Consider the following 22,949-nt stretch of genomic DNA (forward strand, 5'->3'; position numbering starts at 1 on the left):
GGCAGAACTACAACAGACATAGCCTACAGTTGACTTAATCATTCTATTCTGACTTATCCTAAGTGATGAACAAATATGCTATATTTATGCTATGGTGTGTATGTGTGTGTGTATGTGTGTGTGTATGTGTGTGTGTGCGCGTGTGTGCCTGCTGTGGGGGCGCGTGCGTGTGTAGGCTTGTTCAATAGCTTGAGATGGACAACAAAGAACATGATGCTTAATGTCAAGAATGTGCTCCATATGGCCCCTCCACCTGTCGCTGTCCCGCCCACCGACGCATGGCCAGATGCACTGCATCTGCCGTATTTAACCAGCCTCCAGACCGGCGCACAGAGGTGAAGACGTAGTGAGCACGAGTACACTTTCCCCGTTAATCTTTTATTTATACCGAAGTGGCCGACGCCACTACAATTTTGGGGATTTCTTTTTTTTTAAATCGTTGCTTTAGGTTCTACGTATGTATCAGTAATATAAAATATCAGTTCCCCGGAACCATCAGATACTTTGTCCCCAGTTTTCAATTTGCAGGACGGGGCTTAGCCTACAGAATGGATTATCTCAGATGTCTTTTGGCTGTATCGCTGGTTCAGATTGTAAGTAAAAGTCCATTTTCATAGTTTAGGCTACAATATGGAAGATTTCACGAGACCTTAATGTTTGATACATCCACTGATCTATCTCTGAACTTTACAGGTAACATCATCCGGGCTGTTTGAGCTGAAAATCCATTCATTCACCACAACACGACGTTATTGTAGACGGTCAAGGGAATGTAATATCTTTTTCCGAATTTGCTTGAAACATGCCGAGGATGTTATATCTGCTGAACCACCGTGCACGTTTGGAACAGGACAAACAAATATTCTACATGCTGATCAGAGCTCAATCGCGAACAGTGTGCCCATACGAGTACCTTTCCATTTCAAGTGGCCGGTAAATGTCATTTTGTTTCTTTAAACGGGGCACCCAGTTTTACTAACAGTAGCCTACACAAACGATAAAGTATACCCTGTGTTGACTGTATTCATCTTCTTTCATCCAGGGAACATTTTCTCTCATAATTGAAGCATGGAACGCCGAATCTACTACAGACCACACAGGTAGGGCTATAGTTCATTGTGGGATATTCGTTGTTGAGTTCCTTGTAGGCTTTCTTTTATTACAAAGTAAGAAGCGCATTGCGTTTTTAAAGTTCGATTCACAGTGCTTCATTTGCATTTCTTCTTTCATCTTTTTAACAGAAAATCAGAATAATCTTATCAGCCGTTTAGCCACAAGAAGGAGATTAGCAATCGGCGAGAGTTGGTCTCAAGATATTCACTATGGAGAGCAGAGTGAGATGCGATATTCCTACCACGTTTCCTGTGATGAAAACTACCACGGCGAAGATTGCTCTGATTATTGCAGACCTCGTGATGATACTTTAGGCCATTATACGTGTGATGAAAACGGATCCAGGGACTGTTTGGAAGGATGGAAAGGCCAGTACTGCTCTGAGCGTAAGTTTGTGTGTGTGTGTGTGTGTGTGTGTGTGTGTGTGTGTGTGTGTGTGTGGGCGCGCGCGCGCGCGCGCGTATGTGTGTTGTCGTCTGTATCCACTTGCAATTGTTAAGCCTACTTACGTCTGATTGTATTTCAAGTAAGTAACAACACTCATGTTTTCTGGAGGACCAGGGCTTTTCAGACAAATGTCCATGAACTGAGTAATAAAGCAAGCTGATTTTATAAGGCTCCTGATAACTGACTTGACAGAACAATGCTTGCATAGTTAATGAGAGACATTCAGCTGAAATGGGTTGACCAACAATGTTTCAAGTGTAGTATTAATTCCAAAGGATTTAAGTAGCCTACATTCGAGAATTCCAAGGCATTTTTGTTATATGTATGTGTGTGTGTGTGGTGTGTGTGTGTGTGTGTGTGTGTGTGTGTGTGTGTGTGTGTGTTGTCTGTGACTTGCTTTTCTTCAGTTATTTTGACATGTTATCATTAACATGATCAAATACACCATTCAGACATACAAATATAAATATGGAATGTTTATGACAAACATTAGAAGTATTTCCATGAAACATAGGACATCTTTCTCTCTCTCTTTATATGTGTGCTTATGTGTATGTGTGTGTGTGTGTGTGTATGCGTGTGTGCATGTGTGTGTGTGTGTGTGTGTGTGTGTGTGCATGCGCGTGTGTGAGTCTCAACTGCCTTCCTCCTCACCCAGTTCCCTTTGTCTGGGAGGGACAATAGAAGGAGCAGACATCAGTCCTAAGAGACACATGTTGGAGTAGAGGCGGAGGCTGCAGACAAAGGCCTGCATTAGTTACCTCTGTGGGCTCACCAGCTGCTGCTCGCACACTTAACGCAGCTATTGATCTGCGGAGGCAGGGGGTATGGCGGGGAGAAGTGTGTGTGTGAGTGAGCGAGACAGAAATATTGGAATTCCCTTTGTAACCCCAGCTCTCCTCTGCTATTTGTCACCCCCCCCCCCCCCCCATCCCCACCCCTCTCCACCACAGCCATCTGCTCCTCGGACTGCAGCGAGGCACACGGCTACTGTGAGTCCCCTGGGGAGTGCAAGTGCCGCTTGGGGTGGCAGGGGCCCCACTGCACTGAGTGCGTCCGCTACCCAGGCTGCCTCCATGGAACCTGCTCCCAGCCCTGGCAGTGCATCTGCAAGGAAGGCTGGGGAGGCCTGTTCTGCAACCAGGACCTCAACTACTGCACGAACCACAAGCCGTGCGCCAACGGGGCCACCTGCACCAACACCGGCCAGGGCAGTTACACGTGCACGTGCCGGCCAGGGTTTGGTGGCACCAACTGTGAACTCGAGATCAACGAGTGTGACTGCAACCCATGCAAGAATGGAGGCAGCTGTAACGTGCGTCAAGTTCTTTAACCTAATTTATTCTTAACCCTCATAACATTACAGCCACAACTTAGGCAGGGATCACATTGACCAGCGGCAAGCGGCAGGTTTCCTATTGTTCTCTATGGTTCGGCAGCGGAACGGTGGCAACGCTGGCGTAACACTAGCGTTGAACTTGGTTCAACTTTCAAACTGCAACGCGAGCATATTCAATTGTCAGTTAAGGCAAACCGTTTGTGTTACTATAGGAACGAGATAGAACTTATTATGGTCTGAGCATTGCATATTGCCGCTGGCCAATATGATCCCCGCCTTAGAGATGATGTTGAACTCTATGATTACGAATATTCATGAAATGTTCATGCAACAGTATAACAACAAATGTTTTTTTCCCCATGTAGGATCTGGAGAATGACTACTCGTGCACCTGCCCCCAGGGCTTCTATGGTAAAAACTGTGAGATCATTGCCATGACCTGCGCCGATGACCCTTGCTTTAATGGTGGCACCTGTATAGAAAAGCTGACAGGAGGCTATAATTGCCGGTGCCTCCCAGGCTACACCGGCTCTAACTGTGAGAAGAGACTTGATCGTTGCAGCCACAAGCCTTGTGCTAATGGTGAGTTTGTAAAGTAAAATATTGTCTTTATGACTGAATGTTGTATTTGTGAATTTTTGGTTCAACTAATTAATTCTAACTAATTAATGGTTCAATTAATTTTTCTAAATAATTCTGTAATTGTGAATTTGCCTTTATAGATGGCCTTTCTAGTTATTTTACTATGGCAAATGTGTATTTATTGTGTCTTTACCTTCCTCCAGGGGGTGACTGTGTGGATTTGGGTCAGAGTGTCCTCTGCCGGTGCCGCCCAGGCTTCACTGGACCCGACTGTAACATCAATGTGGATGACTGTGCCCAAGCTCCCTGCCAAAATGCTGGCACATGCATCGATGGTGTCAATGATTATGTATGTAGATGCACACTGGGTTACTCTGGCAAGAACTGCAGCGTCCGTGCTGACGCCTGCCTGGTGCATCAGTGCCAGAATGGAGGCACATGTTACACTCACTTTAGTGGCCCTGTCTGCCAGTGTCCCCCTGGTTTCATGGGTCCAAGCTGCGAGTTCCCTGTGCGACCAAGCTTTGAGAGGGCCTACTGGCGAAGTCCCTCATCCTCTGGACTCTCCCCAGCTGCCCTGGCCACTTCAGTCATCCTGGGCATGATGGCCTTTGGCCTTGCTGTCTGCGCTGTGATTTTGCACCGACGGAAGAGGGTGAAGCAGATAAAGAGGCAGCAGCTTTGCGACTCAGTCTTCAACGATCTGGAGCCAGAAAACGTCAGCAACTTTGGCTCAAGCTATCCAGATGAGAGGGGTGACTACCTTAGTCACATTGGAGGCAGGAACAGCCATGGGAAGATCAGCAACAATGATGGCCGACTCAGCCTCTCCTTGTGCCCTGGCATGACAGACAGAGGAGGCCCTGAATTCATATGGAGCAGTTCAGCTGTTGGAATGGGACTAAGATGAGAATTCTAGAATTCTTAGCATGCATCCATACAGACACAAACACACGAAGGACAAGCAAGGCATGCTTTATACACATGCTTGCTTACAGATCAGGACTGCATTATGACTAGCATGCAGACACGACACCAAGTTGACAAACATTAGAATACATATTTTTCTGAACTTCACCAACCAGGTGTAGCTTGATCTGACACTTATCTGGGCTTTGTCTCTATAGCACTACTCTGATTCCAATCAAGTAAGACTTGGACTTGCCCAAACATCTATAATGATCACCAGCCAATTTCTGTATGAAACTGGCATTATTTAAGATGTTTAATTGCCTTGGACCTTTTTCACAATTTCAAAGTATAAAAGTTGTGAAGTTGATGATCTTACGTGACCTACCTTTTTGTCTTAGTAAATGAATGAATAATGTAAACACAAATATTTTCATCATACTGAAACTAAAAGTATTTTTCTATTTTTAAGAGAGCCCTGGGGATTATTTATTTATTAATTTAGATTTATTTCATATGATTTATTCATTACATTTATTTTCAAATCACTTGCTTTTAAAAGTCATTGTTTATGTTTGCCCAAAGATAAATTTGGTACAGTTGTTTTGTGTACAGATTTCTGTTAATTTATTCTTATGTTTTGCCATTTGTACATGTCTATTGAAGTGACCATCATATCGAATCATTGTTGTGGGTGTGTGAATCATTGTTGTGGGTGTGCGTTTATAAAATCTGACCCCACTAGCTCATCTACCTTAAAAAAAAACACTGTATATGATGGTGTGGCCTTTTTTATTGCTTGCCATAGATGTGAAACTCTCACTCCTTAGCAGCCCTGGTGTGATATGCTTAATGTGAGCAGGTTGTTTAATTGGCCATTTTTTGAAAGTCAATTGATGCCTACCCAACCATATATTCCTTTTTATTCTGCCATCAACAAAGACTAGTCTTTGAACTGTGGGAACAATCTCCATGATGGCCTCCCCTCTACTTTTCCCTCCTTGGTGTGTCACACGACACTTCGAACTTGTGCATCATTATTTATTTATATAAATGTGTTTATTTATTGAATTATTTATACATGTACTCAGGTCCCTCGTGGCAGACTTAAATTATCTCCTATAGGAGGCGGCTGTAAAAATACAGCACATTTAACAAGGCTGCTACAGCTGATGGGCCTGTATCCCATCAAATTAATGTTGTCTGGCCTGCGCTTTGTTACTATTCACTGGCAAAGATGTAACCAAGGAAACCTTGCTACATGGAAATTCTATTTACTGAGTTGTTAATGCAGATTGGCTGTACTGAGAAGCCAGTCTCATTAAATAATTGAGATAGTATTTTGTTTAGGCTACAAGATAATACAACCCAAATTCCGAAAACTTTTGGACGCTTTGTAAAATGTGAATAAAAGAATAATGCTATGATTTATAAATCATTTCAACCCTATATGTAATTGAGAATAGTTTGAAGACAACATTTGCCTATTTCAAGGAAAATATAAGCACATTTTGAATTTGATGTCAGCAACACATCTCAAAAATGTTGGGATGGGGGCAACAAAAGGCTGGAAAATTTGTGTAATGATAAAAGACAACAAAAGGTGGAACATTTCACAACTAATTAGGTGAACTCGAACCATGAACGGGATGAAAAAGAGAGTATCCCAGAGAGACTGTGTCTCTCTGAAGTAAAGATGTGAAGGTATTCATAATTCTGTGTAAACCTGTGTGGGCAAATGATGAAACAATATAAGTATAATGTTGTAATAATGTTATAAATTGTGAAGGATTTGAGGATTCCGTCATCTACAGTACATAACATCATTAAAATATTAAGAGAATCCAGAGGAACCTTTAAAACAACAGGGCTGAAAAAAATTGGATCGCCATGGTCTTTTGGACCTCAGATAGCACTGCATTAAAACCAGACCTTTATCTGTAAAGAAAATCATACTATGGGCTCAGGAAAACTTCTGATAACCATTGTCTATGTGAACAGTTTAATGCTCCATTCACAAATGCTAGTGTAAACTCTACCATGCAAAGAATACATTTTATTTAAGCATGATACAGAAATGCTACCATCTTATCTGAGCCTGAGCTCATTTTAAATGGACTAAGGTAAAGTGGAAAAGGGTCCTATGGTTGGACCGATCAAAATTTCCAATTATTTCCAATTTTATTTTTAGCCTTTGGGCTAAAGAGGGGAAGGACTATTCAACTATCCAACTTGTTTATAATGCTCAGTTCAAAACCCAGCATCCATGATGGTGTGGAGGTGCATTAGTGCCTGCATGGGCATTTTGCACATCTGGCAAGGCACAATCAATTCTGAATGATGTACACAGGTTTTGAGCAACATATACTGTCATCCAGACTATGTATTTTCAGGGAAGACTTTGCATATTTCACGAATACAATGCCAAATTGAATTATTGACATATTGAAACAGTATTTCTACAAAGAGGAAGAGTCCAGATGCTAAAAAGGCCTGTCTGCAATCCAGACCTGTCTAATAGGGTACATTATGGAATGAAATTAGGCCTTTAATGGGACCACAGTTCTTTCTCAAAACTCTATACTAGCATCCCTGACTGAATACAGAAACAACTGATGTTTAACAAATTCGGGTGTTACCTGCAGGGGGCAGTATGCTACATCTGGCATAACCACTAAATTACGCATTGCTTTCCTTGTTCTCACCAACATGTAGCCTATCAGAGAATGTCTAATAAGGGTAAACGGGCTCTGAGCCTACTTAGCCAATCATCATTTGTCTACTCAGTGGAAATAAATGGCTAATTTCGATAATTTTCCTTTTAAACAAATATGCTGATTAGCCACTAGATGAAACCAAATGAAACCACTATGGCACTATGATTAGGCCTAGATGCAAACAGATGATTAGATGAAACTAAATTAAATCTATATTTTCATTTTTAGTTCACCACCGCACAAATAACGACGACAAATATGATAAGTGCTGTTATTTCAGGACCATAGACAGCGCTAATTGTTTGTTGCGTTGTTGATATGTTTCCCCCCCAACCTAACAGCTTGCTGTAGACCAAATAAAGTAGGCTAAAAAACAAATCTCTCTGCTAAGCCCAAAACCAAATACAAAAGAAGGATGCATTATATGGCTTTGTTAACAAAAAAAAAAGACATCACTGAAGGGTAAGCTAAGTTTTATTCTATGGAGCGAGCAAGTTGGGTCTAGGCATTTTCTTTCAGGTCAAATCAGTAAGTATTCACAGCCACAAGTATCTTTGGTCAAACCATGTAAAGGCAACGTGAAGAGAAGATGGCGGAGCTAACATAAAGGTGTAATTTCTATATTAAACTAGCCTATGTTCGGGATTCGTGCCCATAAATAAATAAGCAATATGTTAAATATGTTTTTGTAAATAGGCGGAACGAAATACATCTGGCGAGAGTGAGGTTAACTCATTACGAGGAGAGACTCAATAATAAAACAGCAAGGCAGGCTTCCTCTAGTCCTCCAACAAAACACCAAAAATATGTATTTTAATTGTAGAGCACTTATCAGGACTAATCAAACCTAAAAATCACAAAAAGGCTACATCAAAGGAATAGTCCATGGGCCAGAGATGTCGGTACCACTCAAGGTGGCAAAGGTTGCTTATACTTTTTGAAAAGATACATGTCTGTAGTTTGCATTTTTGTATGATAACCCTTCTGGAGTCACAGCTAAATTAGTGTTATCAGCTGTTAAAGATACCCTCCCCCATTGAAAAAACACATTTTTGACGCAGGTGCCCATCTTGCTATTGGCCTTTGTTTAAAACATATTTGATTTTATTATGTTTGGTATCATTTTAAAGAGGACAAGCTTTCATTCAAGTCCTTTTGTAAACACTTTGGACAAATACAGCCGACCCTGGAGCTCTTCAAACTTTTACACTTTTAATCACACAAATTTTCCTGCCATTTCCGCCAAATCATCTTTTTTCTTTTAATCCTGTGGCATCGGGGAGCATCAGAGATACAAAATACAAACACTGCAATACTGGCATGACTAAGGATTCAGAAAATGTATAATTTACCCATATTATCTCATTCTGAGGTGGTGATTTTCAGCTTTATATCAGGCATGGCGTTTTTTCGAAGAAAGGTAGTTTTGCCAACCTCTGAGGTTTCCTTTGCTATTGGACTCTGACCTTAATTTATACTCAACCATCTTCTGGGTTGTACTGCCTTTTCAGCGCTTTCTGCTGATTCTGATTTGGTCTTTTGAATTCCTTTGGCCTTGCAATGCGGTTGTAGGCCTACATCAACGTGTCTCTTGCCGTTCCCTTTATGTATTCTATCACGACGCTGTCTGCCCTCATGTAGCTCCGTGATGTTTTTATCTTTCCAGGTCGGAGATTTTCTGGACAGCATTATGCCACTCCATCATGGCCATGACCCTGGCATTTAAGTGCTCCCGCCACATGGATGGACGAAAGAAACGTCATTGACACGTCCTCACGTGGTGTGAATCTTAACCGCATGTTCTCCGCTTCGTTCAGACATAGCTCATTTACATAATGTGCTGAGGAAATACTAGGAGGGGAGCAGTAGAACAGCCGACTAAGTTCGGACTTCCATATGGTTGTTTATGCTGTTCAGAACATCCACAGAACCTCCGGTCTTACGCATATGTCTGAAGGCCCTTAAAGACTGTTTGCCATTGGCTGTGCCGGCTAATATATAGCCGAGCTGTTTCGTGCCAATATAACCTATTAGAGGACTTCAGTGGTCATCACGTGATCGAGGAGTGTATTCCCATTGATTAATGCTAAGTAGTTCGACTGATAGAGAACCATTCATTTTCATGTGAAGCACCAGGGTCAGTGTTTGTGGCCCTGCCCTGAGGCTTTTTAAGTTTCAGGTTTGACCCTGGTCTGGTCTAAACCCTTCATGGACAAGAAGTTATGCACCAGTTTTGGCCTCACACAAACAAGCATACATTTGTCACTGTCTGAAGCTCAGATCAAATAGAAGTGGTCAGACAGTGCTGACAGGACCAGCAATAGCAAAATAAACTACAAAATCACAAAGCCCAGAAGATGGTTGAGTATAAATTTAAAGTCAGAGTCCAATAGCAAAGGAAACCTCAGAGGTTGGCAAAACTACCTTTCTTCGAAAAAAACGCCATGCCTGATATAAAGCTGAAAATCACCACCTCAGAATGAGATAATATGGGTAAATTATACATTTTCTGAATCCTTAGAGTCATGCCAGTATTGCAGTGTTTGTATTTTGTATCTCTGATGCTCCCCGATGCCACATGATTAAAAGAAATAAGATGATTTGGCGGAAATGACAGTAAAATTTGTGTGATTAAAAGTTTGAAGAGCTGCAGGGTCGGCTGTATTTGTCCAAAATGTTCACAAAAGGACTTGAATGAAAGCTCAGATTGTCCTCTTTAAAATGATAAAATCAAATATGCAAATATGTCTTAAACAAAGGCCAATAGCAAGATAGGAACCTGCGTCAAAAATGAGTTTTTTCAAAAAGTATAAGCAACCTTTGCCACCTTGAGTGGTACCGACATCTCATCTGGCCCATGGACTAGAAGCATGAAAAGTTGATGTGAAAAACGTTGTGTGGCGTGAGGTAGGCCTAGGCTAAATATTTGTCAATTGTGAGTTGGCAGCCCTGGTGATACTCTAGGCTTTAAATTGTTCCTTGCAGCTGAAATTTTTTTCCCACGACAACCGATAGGCCTAATCAAAGCTATCAGCACGTCTGCACTAAGGGGCCATCCACATGGAGACACTTTTTGGTTTAAACGCACATGTTTTGCATAGTGTTGGCCGATTGTCCAAACGAATCCTGTAACACACTGCCCGAAACCGCACTTTTTTGAAACATATCAGCTGCCTTGAACTTGACACGTATTGCCTAACAATAGTTCTCATACCGTAAAACTTCAAATAATCGCCGAGTCCCTAAGAGAGCCTGTCTCTTTTAAACGCCTGGTGTGGCTGCAGGTTTGGGTTAAAGGCCGGTCTCCAGTAGAGGCCTGGTCTGTTTTTTAGTTTCGGGTTGTATTTAACATAGGTGCCAACTCTCACGCTTTGGCCGTGAGACACACGCATTTGATTAGTTTCACACACTCACACTCCACACCCCCGATTTCTCACGCTGAAGTGTCAACCCGGTCGGTCAGATGCCTGAAAAATGAGTTTAGCCTATCTATAGATCTACCTGTTGAACCATGGTTATGCTTTCAGAGACGGTGAGAGGGTTCAAGAGCACCCCCTGTCTGTGGAATTTTCTAAATTTTCTCTCATTTGCGATGCTACTTCAGAAGCCGTCCCAGGCGCATTGCCCCCGCATTTCCCCGGCTTCAGGTATGCTTTGAGTATTATTGAGTATTTTTCACGCTGAAGTGTCAACCTGGTAGGTCAAATACCTGGCAGATGAGGTTCAACTAAACTAAACCTATACATATGATATCACACATCAGGTGAACGTGCGGAATCTAAGATTTCCAATGATATTAGCGCCAAGTTGCTGTGATAAATGATTCGCGAGAAAATTAACATTGAACCAACGTGCAATTTAGGCTAATCATATTTGCATTTTGCACACAGTGCACACCCATTACTCTCGGTTTAATATTTCACTAACCCTTCACACAACACGTGGCAAACCCAATATCACAATAAACAGCAAACCATACCGAATACGAGGATATAAAGCATGCCACTGTGCAATAAGTGGTTCCTGAGTAATCCGGTTTTGAAATTGCAACACATTTCTACATAGCCTCATTGGGGCGAAATTATAATGTATTCTAATGTAAACTATTTGTCAGTAGGCCTACATACATTTTTGTAAATTGCTCAGCCATAGATTATCCCACTATCATGGTTCTTATATTGTCAGGTTCCAGCCAATCCCATTACAGATACATGAATACATTTATATTGGCACGCTTCCTAGTGACATTAATGCAAAAATATAAAGAAAATCAAATAATGAGACACAAATATTGATATAAAGCCTGACATAAGCCATATGCAAACATTCACATCATGCAGATATGGGTACATCCTGAAAAAGGAATAGCATGTAGGCTATAGGCTATGGCCATTACAATGACCAATATATTATCTTAAATAAACTACTGTAGCTGAATAACAGGTGACCACTTCTGCATAATTTCATGGAGTGCTGAAATGTACACACATTTTTTAACATTTCTGAACTGTGAAATGTAGCATATCATATGTTTTTGTGGTTGTGAACTTATTGCAATATCACCATAACTATTCCACCTGTGTGTGCATGGTTATAATTCTGAAGTGCAAAATAGCTACAGCACAAATATTTCCATAAAAATAAGCAAGTCTGACCTCTGAATTTATTTTGCTGATTGATGCATTTAAAAGTTAAAATATACAAACATTTCTTAAATTCTTACAAAACACCCACCCACTTTTTTAAATTGTTAGTTTTAACTACTTTACTTTTGGACTGTTTGATTATATTGTTAAATGTTGGGACTGATGGGCACTGAAATCTGGGGAGGTATTAGATGATCACTATTACGTTCCATGTAGTTGAAAGAGTGTCGGGATTTCAAACAAACCATCCGCTTTCATGCGTTCATTGAATGTCTGCGGTGCTGTAATGGAAACCTTATTGCGTAGCCAAGTAGCCTATTGAGTTATTTTTAAATTATGGATGATTTACTTTTTATTAATTTCGTAGGCTGGCTTTATTTTGTTATATAGAAGTATCTAAATAACGTATTAAAATGTACCAGAATTCAGGAAATTGCATCTAGTCCAAAAAATGAAATGTCCCACCCACTTTCACTATGCTTCCGACGCCCATGGTCCTAGTAGTAGGCTAGATCCCTTTGATACCAATGTTCATTTAACTCTGGGAGCGAGCTCACAAGCCAACGGAGAGTTGCTAGACTAGCCCTGGAAGCAAATGTAATTTGTAATTTGTAATTTGCTGCCGCTAGGGTGTGTCTAGATTTCTAAGCTACCAAAATGCACCAGAATACAGGAAATCAAACAAATGAAAAAAATTCTGGGGGAGGACCCCCAAACCCCCCTTCCACATATGCAACAATTAGTGGGAAGCCCTTAATACAACGGGGCCCAGGGGCCCGAAAGTTCATAATCCGTCCGTGCCTGGTCCCTACACCTGAGAACCACTGATGTACGTTTTTTTTACTGTACAGTATAATGCTGAATGAGCCAAACAAAAATTTCCGCAGCAAAATTTTGGTTGGCCCCACCAAATCTCACTCCAAGGCTTTTTGAAAAGTTGGCAGCCCTGTTTAACATAATAACCTAATGGTGATATAACATAATGGTGATAACACTTGTCGGTAGGGCCCCCTTGGAATTTTTGCTTGGGGCCCCCACAGACTCTAGAATCGCCTCTGATAATTCCTGAACGGTTTTGGTCAGGGCTGATAATGCAACTGTATCTGACAAAGGACCGATATAGGCTATTTGCTAGTGACAAAATATGAGCTTTCAGTGTGATACGATCTCTTTGTAGATTACGTTTAATTAAAACGTGTTTCATCTCTCCTGGCTATCCCCGCTATTTGGATCTTACTGTATCTCACTCAATGAACAACATCTCAACACTAAATGAATGATGATCCGAAATTGTCATCAGATAGCCTAGTCATATAGGTATACATTCAATGTGTTTGAAATAATTAATTCAATAATATTTTCCATCTTTGCAGAGGAAAAGTTTTGTGTAAAGGGAATTAAAGGCCTGTCTCATATAGACGCCTGTCTCTAATACTAGCAGGTGCAATTTGGCGATTTGGGAAAATAAAAGCCTGGGCTATTATTTGGAGTTTTACGGTACATGACATTACCTACAGTTACACTCAGTAGGATAAATATCACAACTTGTGCTGCGCAGCGCCAATAGCTTATCATGACTTGGTCTGAACAGGACTGAACAGTGAAACACATTTGGAGAGCTATACAGAGACAGAATTGAAGCTGATTTCTTGGAGGGTGATCCAGCACGAGTGTGGAAAGGACTCCGAACCATCACTGGCTTTGAAAGAAAGTCCCCTCCTATGATGAATGTGAGTAAAGCCCTCCCTGATGAACTTAATGCTTTTTATGCTCGCTTTGACATGAAAAACACAGACTATATTGGACTAGCTGCAGCATGTGAAGCAAATGAGGATGCACCTTTCTGTGTCTCTGAGGTCGATGTGAGCAATGCCTTTAGGAGGGTAAATTGTAGAAAAGCTACTGGACCGGATGGAATTTCTAACAGGGTTTTGAAATCCTGCGCTGCTCAGTTAGCTCCTGTGTTCACTTATATCTTTAACACATCATTGGCTCAAGAGACAGTTCCTACCTGCCTCAAGCAGTCTGTTATTGTTCCAGTACCGAAAAACAAAAGTCCATCATGTCTGAATGACTACCGCCCAGTAGCCCTGACGTCTACAGTGATGAAGTGTTTTGAGAAGTGATGGTAATTTTGATACCACAGATTTAATAGAGACCCAGTCAGACCAATAGTATGAAAAATCAGGAACAGAGTTTATTTACAATGATGCGCATCAAGGGAGAGACAGCATGACTTCACCTAAAGATCCATCAGCTGCTCTAACTAGACAAGGAAATAGTTAGAGTTTAAGTATCCTTCCAGGCTGACGGGAGATGGCGTTGGTCATCCCATCTCACGTGGACTACACTGAATCAGACCCTGATTAGTGGCAGCCTGGCAATCTGGAGCAGATAGCTACTGACGCAGCCATGCAGAACAGTGAAACACTGCAAAGTCATAATATTCATGCTTATCTCTAAACACAGTCACACACAGATATACACAGGGACACTACAGATATCATACAGTCATTACATAGAATCATACTTTTAGTATCAAAGTGACCTACTAATGAGAAATGCAGAACATTAAACCACATATTGGAATATTGGACATAATGCAGAACATTAAACCATATATTGGAATATTGGACATAAAGTTCTATTCCCCTTTCTCTCAGAAGCTTGTGAAAAACATTATCTGCTCATCCCTCCCTGCCTCCTTCGACCCCCTCCAATTTGCTTACAGAGCCAACAGGTCTACAGAGGATGCCATCTCAAACCTCATGCACACCACCTTAACTCACCTGGAGGAGGGGAATGGGAATTATGTGAGGATGCTGTTCATTGACTTTAGTTCAGCATTCAACACGATAGTACCTCTCACCTTGGTCACAAAGATGAAGGCCTTAGGACTGAACACCACCCTGTGTCACTGGATATTTGACTTCCTCACCAACCGTTCACAAGTGGTTAGAGTGGGGGGTCTGACATCTGACTCATTAACCATCAGCACTGGTGCTCCCCAAGGCTGTGTTTTGAGTCCACTGCTGTACAACATCTACACACATGACTGCAAAGCCAACAGTAGTCATCAGTGTTGCGCGGTCTGCCCGAAATTAAGCGGTCGCCCGCGGATGACCGCGGTCACCCGCGGTTATGAGTCATAAACAAAATATTTTAATGATATTCGGGTCATTTGCGGGCGGGTCAGTTAAAATGAATTAAATTTATATTTTCTACAAATAGGCCTACTTAAAATATCACGAGAAAGCTAGCATCAATACAGTAAAGCATCAATACAGTAACGTCAACAGTAAAGAAGCAAGACGCGAGTTAAAATAATAAAGACACCCCTTCAGGAAAAGCGATATAGGCTATGGTTATGGTCTAGGCCTACTTCTTGCGAAGCCATTTAAAAGTATGACAGCCAAAACGGGCAGCCTGCAGGAATAAATGTTATGGCACAGACTACACAGCCATATCTACCGGTAGGCCTATGTATAGGTTCGCGCATGCATAAAAGTTACCTTAGTTCGTTGTGTTTGTGACTTTAAACAGTGGATGTGCTTTAGTAAAGCTTTGTGTTTCATTCAGCATTATAAACCAGTTCTTACGCTAACGTTTTGACCAGCAATGTATCTCTCTTGCCTACTTCGCCTCACCATTTCTGTTTTCGAAAGAAAGATGTATGTCCATGGCCTTCAAATCTTATCCTAGTGTTCTTATCCTTTGTGCGTTGCATGCGTGCGTGCTTGCGCTCTTATTCTCATTCTTTCTCCTGCGCAAACATTATGTCCTGCATGCTTACTGCGTGTAGTTCTACTGCATCAAGTTTCGTAAATAAATTAGTTTGTTTTTACAGAAATGGCCTACTGTCACACTGCATGCAGCCTATAACTAAAAGCACACATTTTGTAAATAAGCGGGTCGGATCGCGGGTCGGGTATAATTTTGTCCTAATTAATATTCGCGGTCCGAGTTGCGGTCGGGTTGATTAAAATATCGGGCGACCGCGGGCCGCTTGTGACCAAACCCGCGCAACACTGGTAGTCATACCTCCATCATCAAGTTTGCAGATGACACAGTGATCTTGGGCCTGATTAGTAACAGCAATGAACAGCTCTACTTGGATCAGGTTGATGAGGTGGCACAGTGGTGTCAATCTAACAGCTTGACACTGAATATCAATAAAACCAAGGAAATGGTAGTGGATTACAGAAGGCAGCAGCAGAACTACAGTTACACCCCACTAATGATCAGCGGGCAACCTGTAGAGAGAGTCACAAGTTTTAAATACCTTGGTGTCCACATTACTGAAGACTTAACATGGACTGTTAACACTCAATATGTTCTGAAGAAGTCCAGACAACGACTCTACTTCCTTCGTCAGCTAAGGAAATTCAAAGTTTCCACATCCATCATGAAGGCCTTCTACACTTCAGCGGTTGAGAGTGTTCTAACTGGTAGCATCATCACCTGGTATGGGAACTCCACAGTTAGAGATTGTAGTACTCTGCAGAGAGTAGTGCGCTCAGCTGAACGTACTATAAGAACTCAACTCCCTGCTCTACAAGATATCTATTCCAGAAGAGTACTCCTAAGAGCCCAAAAGATTCTGAAGGACTCTTCTCATCCTAACAATGGATTATTCCTACCACTGAAATCAAGAAGACGCCTATGTAGTCACAAAGCCAGAACTGAGAGACTTAGGAGAAGTTTTTATCCCCAGGCCATCCGAACTCTGAACTCACACTATACTGACTTTGCACACATTCACTCCTCAGCACTCTCAAACATTTCCCAACTCTGAACTCACACTATACTGACTTTGCACTCATTCACTACTCAGCACTCATGACCCCCCCCCCCCCCACCCACACACACCTACAAGACTTTTAGCACTTTTACATCCCTCTCCCTATGCTACAGACCTTTTATTTATTTTATTTATTTTACAAACACACACACACACACACACACACACATATCTGACTTTCTCCAACTTTTGCATATCTCCATAGAACTTTTTATTTATTATTTTTGATTTCTCCTCCATCTACCATGTCCTTGATTGCCTAGCCTTTCTGCCCCCCCCACTCCCCACCCCACCCCCATCCCCAACACACACACTTACATCATCACTGTCATCGCTTCACATACATACAGCACACTGCTTGCTACAGTAAGCCTCTTATACATACTTGCTGCACACTGCCCCCCCCCCCCACACACACCTACAAGACTTTTAGCACTTTTACATCCCTCTCCCTATGCTACAGACCTTTTATTTATTTTCTTATTTCATCACACGTCAAAACACACACACACACACACACACACACACACACACACACACACACACACATATCTGACTTTCTCCAACTTTTGCACATCTCCATAGAACTTTTTATTTATTATTTTTGATTTCTCCTCCATCTACCCATGTCCTTGATTGCCTAACCTTCTGCCCCTGAACTCCCATCTCCCCTGTCATCCCCCCAGAAGGTTTAGCCTTCTGCCCCCCCCACCCCCCACCCATCCCCAACACACACACTTACATCATCACTGTCATCACTTCACATACATACAGCACACTGCTTGCTACAGGAAGCCTCCTCTACATACTTGCTGCACACTGCCCCCCCCCCCCCCCCTACATACACAGCACATTGTCTTCAGGATCTTCTCCAACACACATCCTCTACATACTTACAGCACACTGCCCACACACACACTACACACACACACACACACACACACAGTCACTGCTCCACTCCCCTCCCGCCCACACACACATCTTCACTGTCATCACTCACATACATCATACATACAGGACTCTGCTTGCAATAGTAAGTCCCTGCCCCCCCCCCCCCCCCCTCTACATACACAGCACATTATTTCATCAGGAAGCTTCTCCAACACACATCCCCAACATACTTACAGCACACTGCCCCCCCCCCCCCCCAATACACAGCACATTGTCTCATGAGGAAGCTTCTCCAACACACATATTGCACACTGCCCTCTCCCCACATACACAGCACACTATCCCATCTCCCCTGTCATCCCCCCAACACACACACCAAGACCCCTGGCAGTTGGGTTAGCCCCTTGAGCCGTGGATCTGCCCAAGGTTTCTTCCTTGGTAAGGGAGTTTTCCCTTGCCCCTGTTGCTCTTGGGTGCTCCTTGTTGGTGCCCCCCACCCAATCCCAATCCTCCCCCACCTTTTTTTATGCAGCCCTTGCCACTTAATCTACTAAACCCCTCTTCTACTGCACTTTTTACCCCCCCCCATTAATGCACAAATAGGCTGACACCAGACATAATTTCACTGCATTTCTTACTTCCAGTAACTATATGCATGTGACAATAAACTTCCTTGTATCCTTGTATCCTTGTATCCTATACACTACTTGGATGTAACATTGAGCCCCTGCTTGTGGTGAACAGCATATGTGACACCAATTAGTCCACATACATATTTTAGCAATACAATGCAATGCAAACTATGTTTATTGGAATATTAATTAAGTGTCTCTGGGCATATCTTTGGGGATTTTCTGGATAAACTGGAAATGATTCTGGAGAAAAAGCCCCTGCGAGGTTTCTTCTCTGGTGAAGTAGATGTAGTCCTGCCACTCGAGGCAACTGGTGCAACACAAGGTAGGAAGCCTGCACAGACAGCTATGAAATACAAAAGTTATGATCATTTGAGTCATCCTGTAGTTTTTGTAATTTTATATGCAAAATGAGTAATTGCTGTTAACAATGACCAATCTCTTACTTGGATCAGCATGAGCAGAGATCGGATCCAAGTTCTGATCCATGTTGGTGGACTGCGCCTCTCCATTATTGCCTGACTTTGATTTCTGACAAATAAGCATATACAATGAAGTGACATAAGGGTAATTGTCTAAAATTTCAACAAAACAGTAATTGTAGTAGGCTGTGTCAATTAAAGGTATTTTACCTTCAGACCAAGAAAGGTTTTGATTTTGGAGATTTTTGGTAGGAACCCAAGTGTCCGCTTCTTGGTCTTCTCTTCCTTTGGATTTGGCGTATCAGTGGTTGGCATGAACTCACGTGTTAGGGAGGTGACCAGACGCGTCTCAAAGCATGGATCCTCTGACATCATCGCCTTCAGAAGAATCTCCTTACTGCCAAACTCATGCAGGAGATCATTGTAAATGGCTTTGAAGACTTTTCTGATTCTCACATCATGTGGACATGCCTTACTTTTTGCGATGCCCAAGGCAGCATCAAATTCTGTGATTATCCTGTCAATTAGCACTCTAGATATGTCCAACATATCGGCAGTGAGTGACTCTTGATCCTTCAACTTAGAAAGTAGTCTAATGACTAATATAGAGACCAGGTTGGTGTAATCCTCTGAGGTGGAATCCATTGGGTTCAGAGAGGAATAAGAGGAACCCATACCAATATCCTCGGTCGCTGAAATCTGTGTCAGATCACCTGAAGAAGGTCTGCTAAAAAGACACATATTATCAGGTAATGGCTGCTGGTCTGTTTGGGCCTCTAATTCCCCTGTTGTTTGCAGAGTCGGGGCTAGCAGGTTCATCACATTCCTTGCAATGACTGTAGGAAGATCTTGTAAAGTGCTCTGCAGTATTTGTGAAGGAGATCTCGAGGCACTTTGGGGTACTATTTCAGACAAAGAATATAGAAAACTGGGGCAAGATGCAGAGGATGAAGCATGTTGGAAAACTCCTCCAACATCCATTTTCCAAGGTGATGGAATGTTGAAGCAAGGAAGGAAAAAATGCTTCACTGTCTCCTCAGCATATATCTGAACAAACTGTCTGACAATATCTTTTTTGGGGAATTTGCCACTCTGTACTAAGTTCAAAAGAAGAGAGTCAGAGACAGACTTTGTGGCCATCATTCCTTTTTGGTCCTTGATGTAAAGATGGTGAATCAGATTACAAAGATTGTGGGAGAGTGAGCTGAGTCTATCATTACATAACAATCTTTCCAGCCTTTCCCCAAGTGAGGTAAGATCCTGAGCGGGTGAGAGAGAGTCATTCTGTACCAGCTCAACAGAGATGGTGTTAACAATGTTGATAATTGAATCACGATTGATAGGAGAGGACTCATTTTCATCCATATCATTCATGTCACTATAAACATGTCGCACAGGAGGTGCTTCAGCAGGTGTCTCACTAAGGCTGAGGACTGCACCAGATAAGACCTCAGACCTCAATTTTGATAATATGCTTTTGGAAGCAGTGGATGAGTAAGAATTTGACTTTTGTGGCTCTTTCATTAACTGGTCATCCTCCTCTTCAATGTTGTCTGTTATCTGTTCCTCTGAATAATCCAAATCAACAGACTGCGCAAGTTCCTCCAGAATAAAACCAAGCACCTTGCTAATGGCTTCTTCGTTGTCTTTGTCCTCAACTTTGGAGTGTGCGACGTGGTACTGTGCAAACACATTTTTTAGTTTTCTCCTGAAGCTCTGGAATGTTTTGCAAGTTTTGGACCATATTTTCACATCAGCATCTTCTGTTGTTTGAGAGATGCTTTCTGAAGGTTCTATATCCTTATCAATGCATTCTTTCATGTCAGAGCATGGGCTTGCTGGAATATCAGGGGTGTCTGTGGCATCCAGAAGTTTCTGCACCACATTAGTCACTTCTGTGACTAAATCAGAAGCAGCATTCTGAACCTCCATTTGTGGGTCTGCCTTGGATATGAAAGCACCAGCCACTTTGTGTGAATCAAGAGAGTCTGTTGAACTCCTGATAGTGAGCAGTAAAACATCACTCACAAGCTTGGCGGCTTTACTTTGAAACTCATCCTCTGAGAGTTTCTGGCTAAGCTTTGTATGTGAAGGGACTGTTTCATCAGTGTAATCCTCATTACCAAGTCTTTGAATATGTGACTCAGGTGGGGCAAAATAAGCTTCAAGCTGCATTATTATATTTTTGTCTTCAGTTGAGACAGCATGTGATGTATCACACTCTGCATTTTCACCCACCATCTCGTCTTTGTATAATGTCAAAACCCTACTCAGAACTTCTTTGGTGGTGTCCTTGAGATCAACCAGTGGGTGGATGTTGCGCTCTTCTGAAGGGGGATGCTCAAACTCACTGTTGCAATTTTGCTCTTTTGTAGGTTCCTTTACTAGTTGTTTGACCAAGCCTATTCCCTTGAAAGATATTTGAGTAAAAAAATCTTCCATTTTGTTAAGCAGATTGTGATACAATTTTGAAGCTTTAGTATAGAAATTCTCCTCATGTGGCTTGTCACATTCCACCTTCATTGAATGCATAGACTCGACACAACCCTGCAGGTCAGTCACAATCTGATTTACCATGATTGATGCAGCAGACTCTACATCTACATTAGGTGTGTCTGTGTCAGTGTCAGAGGTCTCTGTTTCCAATGGAAGGAAAAAGAAGGAGCTCACCTGAACCCTTTCTGGCAAATAATGTTGATCCAGTGTGCCTTTAGAATTATGGCTTCTGACTGTTTTAAGTACGGCTTCGCTTACTGCCGTAAGAGCATTTGTTTGAAAAACTTCACAAGACAGTTTCTGAAGACATGCCAAAGAAGAGGACTTTCTGCCTGTTGAATCGTAAGCCCTTGTGACATTCTCAAATGAATACTTGCTGGAGTGATCACTGCTGCTCTCTAAGGTCATTGAAGAGCTTGAAGAGATCAAATCGTCCAGTTGAAAAATTACTTTTTCCACAAATGTGTCAGCAGGGGCACTGGAAGGTATACATGGTTCCTCGGCCTCCTTGGACAGGAGGGTGGTAAGGACCCCTTTCAAGGCATCTCTTGTGCATTCATCAAGTTGAGTCTGGGTCAAATAAAACTCACCTAAAGCCACACTATGTGTGCCATCACTATGTACTTTTCTGAGCAGTGGCCTGGTACGGGGCAGCAACTGCTCACTGCAAGTATTGGTTGGTTGCACACCTGAGTGCTGAGCGGAAAAAACATCCATAACCTGCATGGCCTCTATTGTTTCGATATCGGGGGTTGACATGCCTTTGCGCCACAGAATCAGTGGGTTCTTGAAAAACTCCTTTAACTTTAGTTGGACTTTGTTGTAAAGCCCTTTTGCCGCTTCAACAGTCTGATTCTTGGGTGCATCTGGTGCCACCGAGGGCTCGCCAGATGGGGTTTCACTCGCTGTTTCCTTATTTATAAATGATTCTCTTGCACATTCAGTGGATTCTACTATAGATGTAATCTCCTCCACAAATGCATCGACAATCATGGAACCAACAGAGCAAACTGAATGAGGAGAGTGGCAAGAGAAAAGATCCTCGTCTTCCATATTGATGGTACTCTCAAGAACATACCCAGATGAAAAGCAAGGTCCAGTTGAGGACGTGGAATGCACAGCTTTGACCTTTTCAGTGAGAACATCACTGATAGCCTTCTTTGCCTTTGTGCAGAATTGGTCACTAGAGAGCCTCTCCAATGCAATACTTGAACATTGGCCTGAATTCTGGCCAAGCTTTTCTCCCTCACAAACGTTGAGCTCACCAAGGTCATCAGTATCAAGAGCAGGAATATGGTTCGAAGAAACACTTTGGCAAGCCAGAATTTTAACAGCCCTCTTCATGGTCGTTAGTAGTTTTTTAGCAGGATGGTTCTTTTCATTTCCATCCAAACATGTTTCCATTTCATGTATGATGGTAGTCATTGCCTCTGCAGTAGTTGAGACCAGTATGGAATTGTCTTCCACAAGAGAAGAAGCCTGGGTTTTTGAGGGCTTATGTTGTTGAGCCATATATGATTTCAACTTCAAAGAAATATTTTTCATCAGTTCAATGCTCTTGGTCTTTCGAAGTGAAAGTGCACGTCTTGATGAGTTTTGCAGATCTGGCCTGGTCTCGGTAAAGGTTGAAGCTATTGTATGTGTGACTTCTGTCACGATGGTGTCAATCCATTCTTCTGAAGCTGGAGTCAAGCCAGCTTCATTCAATTTAGTAAGACTCCTCTGGACATTGTGCAGGATATGTTCCTTTGTGATGCCATGCTGGGGTACTAAAGTAGTCTGCAGGGAGGTGCTGGACCTTCAAAAGATCACAATAGTTGGTAGTTAGCTCATAACATGCCCTACAACCTCAAAGGTTTTATTTACACAGCCTATACAGCCCAAAAGCACAAGCAAAAATACAAAAATTCATTATGGACCCTTTCAACAATAAAAACAAAAACAATGCTTGAAC

General features: G+C 42.2%; 1 protein-coding gene across 1 annotated transcript; it reads left to right on the forward strand.

Annotated features, from left to right (window-relative positions):
- Positions 1-544: 544 nt before the first annotated feature.
- On the forward strand, positions 545-4,760 carry dlb (deltaB). The gene is made up of 7 exons (XM_076300934.1): positions 545-593; positions 694-933; positions 1,043-1,100; positions 1,242-1,499; positions 2,514-2,875; positions 3,265-3,481; positions 3,685-4,760. Exons 1-7 carry the CDS (start codon positions 549-551, stop codon positions 4,389-4,391), a joined length of 1,887 nt encoding a protein of 628 aa, XP_076157049.1. The 5' UTR covers positions 545-548; the 3' UTR covers positions 4,392-4,760.
- Positions 4,761-22,949: the final 18,189 nt, after the last annotated feature.

Source organism: Alosa pseudoharengus, unplaced genomic scaffold, assembly GCF_046254945.1.
Source record: "Alosa pseudoharengus isolate Yale_2024_CS ecotype anadromous, Long Island Sound unplaced genomic scaffold, YU_APseudo_1.1 YU_APseudo_1.1_scf_23, whole genome shotgun sequence".
Classification (NCBI taxonomy): domain Eukaryota; kingdom Metazoa; phylum Chordata; class Actinopteri; order Clupeiformes; family Clupeidae; genus Alosa; species Alosa pseudoharengus.

Bases quoted from the DNA above. Each gene is read 5' to 3' on its own strand.
- dlb (XM_076300934.1), top strand. From the start codon at position 549: ATGGATTATCTCAGATGTCTTTTGGCTGTATCGCTGGTTCAGATT. The intron at 934-1,042 runs GTAAATGTCATT...TCTTTCATCCAG, and splicing joins CTTTCCATTTCAAGTGGCCG to GGAACATTTTCTCTCATAAT. The intron at 3,482-3,684 runs GTGAGTTTGTAA...ACCTTCCTCCAG, and splicing joins CCACAAGCCTTGTGCTAATG to GGGGTGACTGTGTGGATTTG.